This window comes from Phacochoerus africanus, chromosome 2 (assembly GCF_016906955.1).
Source record: "Phacochoerus africanus isolate WHEZ1 chromosome 2, ROS_Pafr_v1, whole genome shotgun sequence".
Classification (NCBI taxonomy): Eukaryota; Metazoa; Chordata; class Mammalia; order Artiodactyla; family Suidae; genus Phacochoerus; species Phacochoerus africanus.
Genome location: NC_062545.1, coordinates 236,313,751 through 236,327,326, shown reverse-complemented (window position 1 = coordinate 236,327,326; position 13,576 = coordinate 236,313,751). Strand labels below are relative to the sequence as shown.

At 45.1% G+C, this 13,576-nt stretch overlaps 1 protein-coding gene across 6 annotated transcripts in view; it reads left to right on the top strand.

Moving 5' to 3' along the window:
* The window catches only part of LOC125120087 (transducin-like enhancer protein 1), a 92,345-nt gene that overhangs the window by 58,699 nt on the left and 20,070 nt on the right, over positions 1 to 13,576 (top strand). For all 6 annotated transcript variants that reach the window (XM_047767827.1, XM_047767825.1, XM_047767824.1 and 3 more), the window contains 6 exons: positions 152 to 268; positions 4,419 to 4,472; positions 4,994 to 5,146; positions 7,048 to 7,192; positions 8,207 to 8,397; positions 9,793 to 9,869. In XM_047767827.1, the coding sequence (XP_047623783.1) occupies positions 152 to 268; positions 4,419 to 4,472; positions 4,994 to 5,146; positions 7,048 to 7,192; positions 8,207 to 8,397; positions 9,793 to 9,869 (737 nt within the window). The remainder of the gene's footprint in view (positions 1 to 151; positions 269 to 4,418; positions 4,473 to 4,993; positions 5,147 to 7,047; positions 7,193 to 8,206; positions 8,398 to 9,792; positions 9,870 to 13,576) is intronic.

Genomic DNA, 13,576 nt, shown 5'->3' with positions numbered 1-13,576 from the left:
TCAAAATCTTCAGATGAGATGAATTAAATGGAATGAAAGGCTGCATAGGCATCACCTTTTTAAAACAGGTATCACACCCAGATTGGCTTTTCATGTGTACGGAGATACCTGGGAAGAAATCTTTGATTTTTTTTTTTTTTTTGTCTTACAGAGTAATTCCCTCTTGGTCCCAGACAGTCTGAGAAGCACAGATAAACGCAGAAATGGACCTGAGTTTGCCAATGACATCAAAAAAAGAAAGGTGGACGATAAGGATTCCAGCCACTATGTAAGTAAACAAAAGAGGGGAAATATTTGTTTGCTTCCTTACTCACCTTCTAAGTGAGTATACAAAGGACTCTCAGACCTTACGGATAATTTCACATCCCTTAAAATAATAGTATCAAGAGGATAGATTCTAACAGTGTTGGATACTGTTTCCCTCTAGAGCTGTAAATTATGTATCTGCCAGACTCAGTATTAAATTTTGGGCTTTCTACTGTAGTTACTTATGAGAGGGGATACAAAATGCAGGGCCGCCTTCATGCTGCACAGTGCGCACAGCAGCAATGACCCTGTCTCGCCCTTGGTTTAATGCTCTGCTCTCAGCCATATTCAGATTCTCATTTTTTGAGCCAGGGCTTGCATTTGTGTTTTGTCCCGGGCCTTGCAAATTTGGTAGCGTGTCCCGCTAAAATAACGAGTGTAACAATTTTGGTGGCACAAACTACCTATTTGGATGCCATTCTGGTAATATATTCAGGCTCAGATTAGGCCTTAAGGCAGATTTCGTCCTCTTCCACAGTGAGCAGTGTAGTGATAAAGGTCCAAGGTAAAAGTGGAAGAAATGTTGCGGGCATCTCATTGAAACCCTGCAGATGAGATCACATGACTGGCTGATGGAGTGAGGACTCTTGACTCAAACCTAACTAAAACCATATTCACAAGGAGAGCAAGCCAAGCCAGATGGCTCTGGTCTCGGGGTCATAAACATTGCAGCTGGCAGTATCCTTGTATGTCCCTGAGTCTGAGGATAGATGCTTTTTCAGGAACAGTATGAGAGTAGAAGGCGAATTAGGCCTCTCCCTGTTGCTCCTGGAGGAAGAAATGTGCACCTCTGGCTGGTGTGCAGGCTGTGTGAAGGTTTTGATTGTGAATCTCTGCCTCCTGCTGACTGGGGTTGAGCCTGTGGCTAACAACAGGGAACATTTCTTGAGCAACATTTCAAGTTAGTGCCAGGCATGCTCTGCTTCTATGTGGCTTGTTTTGTTTAACTTTCAGCACAACCCTCTGAGTTTGGTACCGTCTTTCCATTTCATATATGAAGAATCTGAAGCATCTGAGTTCTTAAGTGAGTTGCTCAACGTCAGAATTAGTGACAGAGCCTGGAGATATCTAACCCCAGAATCCACGCTCTCTCTTGCTATATTAGGATTCTGGAAGCAAGAGCCTAGGATTGGATATTTTGCCAGAGGTTCTCAAACTGGTCCATACCTTGTACCGTAATAACATCCTCAGCACTCAGATTGTGATCTCCCCCACCCCAGCCCAAGCCTTTTTTGCACATATTTGTCCCTTATCTTTTACTCAGAGCCAGTGTTCCACACAAGTACTTTGATATATGGCATCAACTGGTATAAGCTAGTCAAAAAAGTCCATGACCTGCAGAAATTTGCAGCTTTGCCAATGATACAATTCTGAGTTGCTCTGTATGAGGCCTGTGTCGAAAAGTCATTTAGTAGTGAGTGATCTAGACTCCATAGTGCTGCATGACTTTTGTTGTAACCTGCTTATACTAGTTATGGCTAATTGTATAGGTAGCGGAGGGCAGTATATTGATACGACGCTAGAGAACCTGGGGCAAAAGACTCAGAGCTTAGATGTTTGGTGATAGGTGTAAAGGGTTATATTTGCAGAAGGGTCCAATACAAATCAGATTTAGATTTTAGACTACCTGAGGTCTCACTTCAGAGTTCCATTATAATAAATGACTTGTTTGCTACTTTTTGCCAGTTTGGTCTATACATTACATTAATCATTTTCTGACTTTTTTTTTTTTTTTTTGTCTTTTTAGGGCCACACCCACAGCATATGGAAGTTCCCAGGCTGGGGGTCTAATCGGAGCTGTAACTGCTGGCCTACACCACAGCCACAGCAACACGGGATCCGAGCCGTGTCTTCGACCTACGCTACAACTCTCGGCAATGCTGAATCCTTAACACACTGAACGGGGCCAGGGATCAAACCTATATCCTTATGGATACCAATTGGGTTTGTTACTGCCTGAGCCACAGTGGAATCTCCTTGGCTTATATTTTGTCAGTACTACCCTGTATTTCTTAACACCTGATAACATTTGTGCTTTTCTGTGGGCTTTACTAAGAGAAAGCAAATTTTCTTTAGTATTAAGTTTTTCTTTGATTGCATGAAAATACTTCGTTTAATAGACCATTACTTTGAATTACCCAGGCTTCCTCATTGGTTATAACTTTTTGTTATTGCTGGTGAATGGCATGGTACCTTTATAACAATGACTAAAATATATCTAGTAACACATTATTGAAGAAAGTAAGTTGGATCTCCTGTACATAATGTTCCAAATACAATTAGATAAAACTTTAAGATGTGAGTTTAAAGTTGAGAGTACCTTTCTAGCTGGACTTGGGGGCAACAAAAAGCTAATGGGAAAAAAGGGGGGGTTCCTTTTTTGTGGCTCAGTGGAAACAAACCTGACTAGATGCAGATTCAATCCCTAGCTTCACTGAGTGGGTTAAGGATCTGGTGTTGCCATGAGCTGCAGTGTAGGTTGCAGATGCAGCTCAGATATGGCATTGCTGTGGCTGTAGTATAGGCCAGCAGTTGTAGCTCTGATTAGACCCTTAGCCTGGGAAATTTCCTATGCCGTAGGAGCAGCTCTTAAAAAAAAAAAAAAAAAAAAAAAAAAAGCTAAGCTAATGCGTAATATTTGCAGTTGTACTAATATTTCCCAAACGTTATTTGTGTGTGTTTTTCTTTCTTTCTTTTTTTTTTTGGCCTCACTCGCACCACATGAAAGTTTCTAGGCAAGGGTCAAACCTGCGCCACAGCAGCAGCCCAAGCCAATGCATTCTGCAGTGACAACACCAGATCCCTAATCCGTTGAGCCACAAGGGCACTCCCTATTTGCGTATTCTTAATTGACAGTGACATCAGTAAAAGAATTGCATAAATCATTAAGTAGGGGTCTACTCCTTTTTGAGAATGAGGACCCATTGCAATATCCTATTTTTCCAGAAGTCCATTGTTTGGCTCTGCGCTAAAGAACAATAAGGCCTTTTGGCTAAGAAAGTAGATTTCTTCAGCCTGCTCTGCGCTTGATGTAGAAGCGATCACATTGTTAAATTGAGCAGTTTTTCTGAAGCTTTTTCAAATTTAATGCAACCTGGGTGTTTCCTCTGATTAGCAAATTTTATGGCTTCATGACAAGAAAACAGAAGCCTCACCACAGGATTCTGGTGCCCTCCAGGTACTGCTATCCTGTCTTCCCTCCATCTCTGGAATAGTCCAAGCTGGTTACTAAAGAGCTTTATTCTTAACAGGTGGCTAGATCTTGGTATGTTATTCCAACTATAGCTAGCTTTGTTTGTTGTTTTTTTGTTTGCTTTATTTGAATTTTTTTTTTTTTTGGCAGTAATTAGTAACCCCATGGAAACAGGTTTAAGTTTGTCTATTTTTTTTTGGTCTTTTTTGTCCTTTTTAAGGGCGTACCCGAGGCATATGGAGGTTCCCAGTCCAGGGGTCCAATCAGAGCTGTTGCTGCCGGCCTACGCCAGAGCCACAGCAACACCAGATCTGAGCCGCGTCTGCAACCTACACCACAGCTCACGGCAATGCCGGATTGTTAACCCACTGAGCAAGGCCAGGGATCGATCCCCAAATCTCCTGGTTCCTAGTTGAATACATTTCCACTGCACCAGGACGGGAACTCCTTAAGTCTGTCTTTATAATTAAGAATTGTCCATGAACCCTGGCATTCTTGGCAGTCTTCAAGGTGATATACATAAGAGCTATGACATGAAATTGTGTTCTTAATTTGAAATCTAATGGTAGAAGTTCTCCGAGATAAGGACATGCAGATTTCAGATTGATAAGAGAGATTGTGCTGTTCCAAGTGTTTACTTAGCCTTTGCACCAAGCTTTACAGCTTGTCATCATCTGTATACACATTGTGATTGTATAAGCTGGTGTGTTGCTGTAACAGAATTCCTGCTGGGGCTTTGTGCCTCCCTAGGTCAGGTGAGAAGAGGAGAAGGTGGTATTAATTACCAGGGCTGGCACTCTGGAAGGGAACCTGTAGGTGTGTCCCAGGTCGTTTTCTAGTTTGTTTGCTACCAAGAACTATAAAAATTTATTAAACCTCAAACCCTTTAGTCAGTGTCATTAAAATTTCTGTTTTTCAGGACAGTGATGGTGACAAAAGCGATGACAACTTAGTTGTGGATGTGTCTAATGAGGTAACCATTCCCTTCATCAGACTTTTATTTTCAGAGTGGCTTGTGAGAGAAAGGAAGTAGAGCCCACTGTTTTGGTCTTTTGCAACTTTACACATGAAGAATTTAATGGTTGTTCACGGACAGAGCATTAATAGCCTAAGACCGACACAAACTTTTGTTTCCTTAAAAAAAAGAAACCTGCTTCCCCTAACCATTTTGGATTCCTAAGTTGGTGTCTGGTGCTCCTTTCTGTCCTGTGCCCTCTGGGGAAAGTATTTGATTGTGAGGGGGAATATGATTATTTCTAGATTTTTTATCTTTATGGCGTCTTCATGGGTGTGCTTGCAAACACCTTCCTGTTTGTTGTAAAAGCAGCGTTAAGGTGTTCTCCCTCAAGTTCCCCAAATCTAAAGGATGTTCAGTGCTCTCCTTTGGGGAATCAAATAGAATTAAATTAAATTAAACGTAGGAATAGAGTGTTAAAGGGAAGGATACTCTCCCTTATAAATGAAATCACGAGAGTTTTGCTTACGTTTGTTGAGGACCCCTCTTCTCCGAGAGCAAGCCCGGCCCACTCGCCCAGGGAAAACGGGATCGATAAAAACCGCCTACTAAAGAAAGACGCCTCCAGCAGCCCGGCGTCCACGGCCTCCTCGGGAAGTTCCACTTCTTTGAAATCCAAAGAAATGAGCTTGGTAGGTCATGAGAACTGTCACTTGCCTGTATAGCAATGTAGTTTTTGGGAACCAGAGGTCTCCTAAAGTATCTGAAATGTGGGGTTTTTACTGATTGAAAGTTAAGTTTTTAAAGTGTTTAAAAGTGAAACTCATTGTCCTGCTCTCTGTCCCCAAGGTGATGACTTTTTCCCTCTGGGTTGTCTATTTTGGACCATGGTTAGAGATAACAAGCTTCCAGGTCCATTGCCTTCTTGCCTCGTGTATTCCCGGCACAGGCTTTCTGAAGCTTCCTAGTTGGCAAATGGTTCAAACATCTCAGGTCCTGAGAAAGCCTCATTTCTTCAGTGGTGCATTTCCCCTGGTTTTAGACTGACCCATCCTGTCAGGCCATGTTGTGATTAGGTTGTTGGGCAGGTGGTGATGTACTGAAGGCAGCATTGGGGGAAGCCTGAAACTGGTGGAGGGAGAGGGGTGCTGCAGGCCCGTTCATGCTTTAAGTCATTCAATAAACACTGAGGAGTGTGTCATCTTTTCACTCTCCATAACACACCCCAACAACCCTGCAGTGAGTCCTTACATAGTCCCCCAAGGCATTATCCCATTTCACTGATGGGGAGGAGAGCCTAAGGAACTTGCCAAGTTTACCCAGCTCATCAGATCCAAGGTCAGAGGGAGCTTGGGGCTCTAGCCCATGTTCTCTGCTACCCGGTGGCGCTTCTCAGACTGTGATTAAAAGGACATGAAGGGTTGAGGAGTTCCTATCATGGTGCAGTGGAAACAAATCTGACTAGGAACCATGAGGTTGCATGTTCAATCCCCGGCCTCCCTCAGTGGGTTAAAGATCCGGCGCTGCCAGGAGCTGTGGTATAGTTTGCAAGCACAGCTTGGATCTGGCATTTCTGTGGCTGTGGCATAGGCTGGCGGCTACAGCTCCGATTGGACCCCTAGCCAGGGAACCTCCATATGCTGTGAGTGCAGCCTAAAAAGCAAAAAAAAAAAAAAAGACATTAAGTGTTGAGATGCAGAAGATGCCCTGCAACCCTGTTACTATCTTGACTCCTAAGGGCCTCTGAACCAGTGGGTCCACACATGTTTGTTTGTTTTTTGAAGGACTGCACCCATGGCCCACGGAGGTCCCCAGGCTAGGGGTCGAATCGGAGCTGTAGCCACTGGCCTACACCACAGCAACGCCAAATCCAAGCCATGTCTGCGACCTATACCACAGCTCATGGCAATGCTAGATCCTTAACCCACTGAGCGAGGCCAGAGATCGAACCTGCCTCCTCATGGATACTAGTCATGTTTGTTTCCACTGAGCCATGATGAGGACTCTGGCTCCATACTGTTTATGTTAGGCAAGTGGGTGGTGCTGCTTAATGCCAAAGAATTATTTTTTTTAGGTACATCTCTCAAAATGATAGGACCAGTCCTAGGGCTTTTGCCTGTGAGATACTAGCTTGCTTCTCATCAAATTGATGGCCTGCTGTCTCTACTGTTACTCTCAATCCCACTGCCGCTAAAAGGCAAGGGTAGAAAGGGAGTCTTCCCTCAGATAGTCTGAATGACTGGGGTATTCATTTCTGAGTGACCGGGAACTTTCCTTGGGGTGGTCATCATTCCCACTTGGCCTAGATCCAAAGTCCACAAGCCTGATGGAAAAATACTTTTTAAAATAAAATCTGCGGAGGAAGGAGTGTGATCATGTTCTGTGTCTCTAGCTAGAGTTTTAATTCTGGCAGGAAGAGGAAAGGTCAACATTTCTCGCTCACAAGTTAATGCTGTCAACATTGTGTGGATTTATGAAAATTGGCTGAGGGAGTAGCTAGAAGGTGCCCAGTGTCCCAGCTGCTGTTGTGATAAATTGTGTAATATGGCTTGGATTAAAAATAATACTCATTTAATTTGTTTAATGATACCAGCATGAAAAAGCCAGCACGCCTGTTCTGAAATCCAGCACACCGACGCCTCGGAGTGACATGCCAACGCCGGGCACCAGTGCCACTCCAGGACTCCGTCCAGGCCTCGGCAAGCCTCCAACCATGGACCCCCTCGTTAACCAGGCTGGTAGGGCATCACCTCTCGTGTGCTGTGTTTTGTGTTCCCCCTTTCCGACTTGATTCATCTGTTGTCTCATGATGTTGTTTCCCCGTGAATATGAAATGCACTTTCTGCCCGCCTCCCTCTTTCCTATCTCCGAAAAGCCATGATAAGAAACAGATGTTTGTCCTTGGGTTTCAGCAGCTGCACTCTGTTCAGTCTCCGACTGTTTACATTTGGCTTTTCTTTCATTTCCAAATAATCCAAATCCCAGGGACTTCAATAAAGTTTCTGATAATTATTCCGCATGTAAGCTCCTTACCAAACTATCATTGTGTGTCTGAGTTTGCTAATATTGACTGAAACAGCCGGTCTGGCCAGCTCAAGTATACTTCTTGCTTGCTTTCGTTGGCTAGCATTCTGCTAGTACATCCCTTAGGAGTCAGTGGTCTCTCCTTCAGTAGAAATTGGGAGGGTTTCCCTGAGGCGCCTCCAGCCCCTGAATAAACTCATAACTTTTAACTTTATCTTCCTCCCTGGGAAAGGAAAAACGTAACACCCTGGGCCCAGGGGAAAAGAGGCCCCAGAATATTCTCCTAAAGCTGCGCTCTGGTTTGCATAAATCCAGGATCAGGTTCTCATTTGGAGTTGTTAACAGGGAATGGAAACCTTGAGCTCAAGGAGACATCTCGGATTTTATCAAGAATACCTTCCTTCAAGTCACATTAGGTGGTACCTGTGCCTCAGTTTGCCTTCTGTGAATTGGGTACAGTGATACTGCTTAAAACTGCCTTCCCTCCCAGTGTTGCCAAGTATTCTAACCAAGGAGGAAGTGCGTGGGCAGTGCTTCTCCTGGGGTCCATTCTTCCCTGGAGATGAATTCAGTTCTATGGGAAGAAGGGATCCTATGGAGGAACTGGAAGGGATACCACCCCAGCCTTCCCTCCTTTCCTATAATGATGGGCGCTGGAGAGGACCCTGGCATTGGTCAGGCTGGGACCTGAACCAAGGTAAGTCACAGCTGCTTGTGCTTCCTTGCAGCAGCCGGCCTGAGGACGCCCCTGGCGGTGCCCGGCCCGTACCCCGCGCCCTTCGGGATGGTGCCCCACGCGGGCATGAACGGCGAGCTGACCAGCCCCAGCGCCGCCTACGCCAGCCTCCACAACATGTCACCACAGATGAGCGCAGCCGCCGCCGCCGCTGCCGTGGTCGCCTACGGGCGCTCTCCGATGGTAGGGACGACGGGGATGGCCGGGGCGAAGGTGGGTGCGGGCGGGAGCTGCGGCGGCAGCGGCGGTGGTAGGCAGCCCCCAACCTGCGGACAAAGACCCAGTGTCCCCACCGCACCCGCCTCCCTCTTGTCCGCCTTCATCAACATGCCGCTTCATTAAGCTGAGGCCAAACGCGTTTTGTTTGACTGTTTTTGTGGATGAAAAAAGGCAGTGTTTAGGAGCTGCTTCGGCGGTTCAGGGACATCTGGTTTTCTCCCACCGAAGTAGACTTTTTTTTTGGAAGGCGATGAAATGACTCAAGTAGCTCACAGAAGCCTTTTCATTCGTTTCTTGGGGTTTTTTTTTTTTTCTCCTCCTTAATTCTTAGGAAAAAATATTTGAGAAGCTGTAATTTTCTCTTTCCGTGCTTATATTATTCTTTAAACCCAATAGCATGGCTCAGGTTTAAGAAGTGATTTCAGTTCACCAGGGGGAATCACAAAGGGACTGAAACAGTGGGGCAGGTTCTCCTTGTCCTGCCTTCTCCCAGTGTGTAGATGGCCTTGTGTTTGACCAGGAAGAGAGACCGTGAAGGGAAAATTGACTGACTAGTCCGTGATTGTACCAGGAAAAGGGACTAGATTATAACTCATAGCACATGGAAGTTCCTGAATCATTTCTGTGGGTTCTTTGAAATCTGTCCCTTGCATTTCTTTCCTCTCCCTCCTTCACGACCTCCACTAATCTGGGGTAATATAGAAGTTTACCTTTTTTTCTCTTATATTGTGTTAGTAGGAAAGACTGTGCAGTGGGCAGCAGGATTGTTTAAAGCCAAACGGGTAGCTGAAGGACTAGGTACCTTCGTTAAGGTGCACAAAATAGAGAATCCATGTGTGAAACTGGGGGTAATTTTGCCCCCTAGGGACATCTGGTACTATCAGAAGACACTTCTGTTTCTCTGAACAGGGGTGGTACTAGTGGCACTTAAAGGGTAGAGGCCAGGGATGCTGCTAATTATCCTGCCCCCAACCGAGAAATACCTGGCCTAAAATATCGATAGTGCCGAAGGTGATCGTCAGGTTGTCCTCAGGCTGACAGCATATTGCTCTTTGTACTTGTTTGGATGGGCAGGACATCCTAAGTCCATAGGGCGAATTTACCATGGGAGGCTGGTTCTCAGTGCACAGATAGATCACAAGCCTTCCTTCCTCCCCCAAAAGAAGTGTGTCTTGTGCTGTTTAGAGGTGGCTCTGTTACCTCACCCATTGTAATTTTTTCTTTTGAAAAAAATGCTAGCACATGTTCCTCTTTCTGTTGCTTTGGGGATTTCTGAGTTTCTACTGCCAAGTCTTCAGAGATGTCACGAAGTGCCTACCCTGCATAAACTGAGTATGCGATGCTTTCTTTTGTTTCCAGGTTGGGTTTGATCCTCCCCCTCACATGCGCGTACCTACAATTCCTCCAAACCTGGCAGGAATCCCAGGGGGGAAGCCGTAAGTACCTTAATGCTTTAGTTTTGTTTTAAAGGCGCTTACTTAGTCATGGGTAGCGGCAGACTAGAATTCCAAAGGGAACATGGGCTTGGGTGTTTCCAAGGAGATTTCTAGTGTCTTTTCCTGAGGAGTGTTAACACTTTCTATAAATAGGCACCTGGTAGGTGTCACGTCTCTGTCTTCTCACTGTGGGTGATCTCATGCATTTCGTGATTTCTGCAGAGAAGGTGTTGGAGACAAGGACGAGGAGGGAGGTATAAACCCGGGGTGGCTGGCCCTCCTCACTTGATCCTTCCTCAGAAAGCTGCTCTGCTTTGCCATTTAGTTAGAGGGTAGCCACTGGAGATACTCCACTGGATGCTGTGGTGGACAATAAGCTGTCACAAAAATCTCAGACGTGTGAATCACATTGTCTCTTTAATCCAGCTCATTGCTAACTTTTCCTTATTTTGGTGGAACCAAGGGTTATGTGAAAGGTAGGTTCTGTTGGATGCCAGCATCAGAGGTTGACCCCCAAGTAAAGTTTTGGTGAGTGCCTTCCTCTGAGAGATCTGGGATTACAAAGTGCAGCATGGCTTTGGTGGGGAAGCAAAAGAGATAGGTTAAAGGGCAAGAGAACATTCAAAATTTGAACAGCCCTGTTGGTTATTCTTCTGGGGTCACTTAAAATCACCTGTTTTCCATAATATTAGTAATTAGAAGCATGATTTCAAAGAATTCGTTGAGTCCTCACTTTCTGTACAAACTTGAAATTTGAGGGTCTGTCTTAACTTCTCAGCAAATACTCTGTCGCTCCTTAGGCTAGAAGATGACAGGGAATAAAGCCTGTTCCAATTTGTTGATTTTTCCACATATAGAGATACATGTCACAGGTCTTCAGGTTTGTTTGTTTGTTTGTTTTGCTTATCCCTCCACCTTTGCCCTTTGGATAAAGGGCAAACTAGTAATGTTAAGAGAAATGGTAGTAATTGCTTTGTTATTACTTATCTGTTGCATCTTGCACTATTTTGAGTGGTCCATTCAACTATCTGGTCATCCTCATGTGGTTTTCATTGTAGTAGCCTTGCTTTAAACAAACCAATAGCATGAGGCAAGATGGAATTCCTTCCCCTGTCCCCTGCTTTTAAAAAGCAGATTCCCATTGCTCCTCTTTTCCTGCTCTATTTCATGGGAATTTGATTCATGGTGAAATGAAGCTTTGGTTTATACTGTGAACTAGTAGAGATGTTAAGAATTCATGGTAATATCTAAACCCAGGGAAGACCAGGATTGAGAAGCCGAACACTATTGCAATACTTTCTCAGCTGGTGGATCTCTTCTGATTGAATACCGTGGACTACTGTGTTATGTTTTCTTGGAAATGTCCCCCATTGTCCAGACTGGAATGCCCCACTTGTGGGTATTTGTCACCTGTGGTTGCTGACATTGTGGCTTGCTGTTGTGTGTCCTACTATACAGTGAATGGATAAAGGGCAAACTAGTAATGTTAAGAGAAATGGTAGTAATTAATAATAACGGATGAATCTTCAGGGAAATAGTAGACAAGGCCAAGTTCAATTAACCATTAGTGAAAGCCAGATTGAGGAGTCAGAGCTGTGGGGGTTGTCCAGCTGCCAAGGTCCCCACCCTGAATGTGAAATGTGAGTCATTTGGGGTGTGGTGGGCAGAGCTGAGAGCTACAGTGCTGGTCTTGAAGGCTGGTGTGTAGGGGAGGGTTAACTCAGACTCAATTCCTAACAGTTTGTGTATGTGTTAAAAATGCAGTTAGACGTGAAGTTTACACCTTCAGTGAATGATAGTACTACCGTCATCCTTGACTTGTGAGCGCCTTGGATCTTTGTGTTCACAGCTACATAAGGTAGGATCCAATGTGCCCAGGGACAGTAGGCAGAGAGGTGAAGTTGTAAGACTCACCTGTGACAGTGCTTTCCTATGGTCTGTGGATCCGAGGTCTCACTGCTCTCTAAACAGTTAAAATAATTTTTTTGGATTCCCTTTCAAGTTTGAGGTGAGTCATATTACAGGAGGAAGCTTGAGTTAATTGGGAAGGAAGATGGAATTAATTGTTATCAGAGGGAAAAATGAACTTGCCTATTGTCTGGGATCTGGGTTATGCAGCCTTAGTCCCCATATTAATCCGTTAATTAGGATGAGAGGACTTTCTGTTCTCATCATTTGGTAAAGTTATACTACCTGAGACAGTGCTTCTCAAACCAGCTATGATGACAGACCGGTTTTTCCCAATATGACAAAGATTGATACTCTCTTAATAGACAAACACAGACAAATGGGAGGGGAAAGATGGAAAATACAAGTCCCAGTTTTTTTATTACAAGAGTCAGCAGTTGTGAATTGACTCTGAGTTGCTGTGTAAAAGTTTCTCGACACTTAACTCTTTATAAGTGAGCATGTCCAGGCTAGGGTGAACAAGGTGGTAACGGTTTTGCAAGCATCGTTCTCTGAGAAAAACCAATTGAAATAATATTTGGGAAGGGCAGCTGGAGGCTCTTCATGGATGTTTGACAAAAAACTGTTAGGTGCCAGGCATGCTCCAGGAAAGACAATGTTCATCTTCCCGGCTTTGGGGGCTAGGAGTGGCTACTGATGCCAGGGAAATATGAAAGGAAGAGTAAATACTTGAGTTAAGTTTGTGACAAATGCTGAGTGCTGTGAAGGCAGAGCAGCAGGTGATAAGCAGACAAGTAAAGAGGGACCAAAGTTAGGAAGGGAAGGACTTTCTTGGGGGAGGGTAGATATGCAGAAAGCTGCTGCTTGTGCTGAAAGGAGTAAGCCCACTGGGCAGAGTGGGAGGGGAGGGTGGGCTGTTGCAGGCAGAAGGGTCACTGGCTTCCCGGCAGATAAGGAGCTTGAGGGTTCACAGGCAGACGGATGAGGGTGTGAGAAGAGTGGTATAGCCCAGCCAGGAGAGTTCAGCTGGGGCTGGAGGGACCTACCTTCAAAGTGCTTGCCTCTCGTGTGACTGCTCAACTGTGGTTCAAGATTCTCGCCAAGTGGCTGTGCGCCTCAGCCGCAGCACCTAGTGGTGGGGACAACCTGCTGCCCAGAGCCACTCCGGGTAAAAAAACAGAGTTGCTCCCTGGCTGTGTGAAGACTCTTCCAGTCTCTCCCTGGAACTTTTACCCCTCAGTCCTGTTCTTTCCCACCCGCTAAGACCACACAGTGTGCCATTAATCCATCCTCCTCAGGACAGACAGCTCTTCAGATCTTTGGGGACCACCATCTGGCCACTAGGCATCTCTTCTGGCTGAATATGGCCATTGCTTCAGCCCTGTCTCCATTGGATGTGATTTCCGGTTCCCACGCCATCTGCCCACCACAGTCTGGTCAGTCACCTCCCTCCTGTTCTCTCTTCTGCACATTTCATTGAGATCTGCTGTATAGGCATAGAGAATCCTATTGGGAGTTCACAGCCTAGGATAGAGTGCAGCATTAATCAAGTAATCACAAAAATAAATGTATAATCATAATGGAGATAAGAGCTATAACAGAGGAGTACTGTTTTGTGAAACCCTGTGAAGGGCTGATCTCATCTGGAGGGTCATGGGAGGATTCTCAAAGTGTTTTATGTGCTGCAGTAAATCTGTAGGGGTAGGGCATAAGCCTCTAGGTAAAGGAACCAGCATATGCAAAGGCCCTGTGGCCTTCCATTGTTTTTTATCAAAGTGACCTAGAACAAGATGTCATTC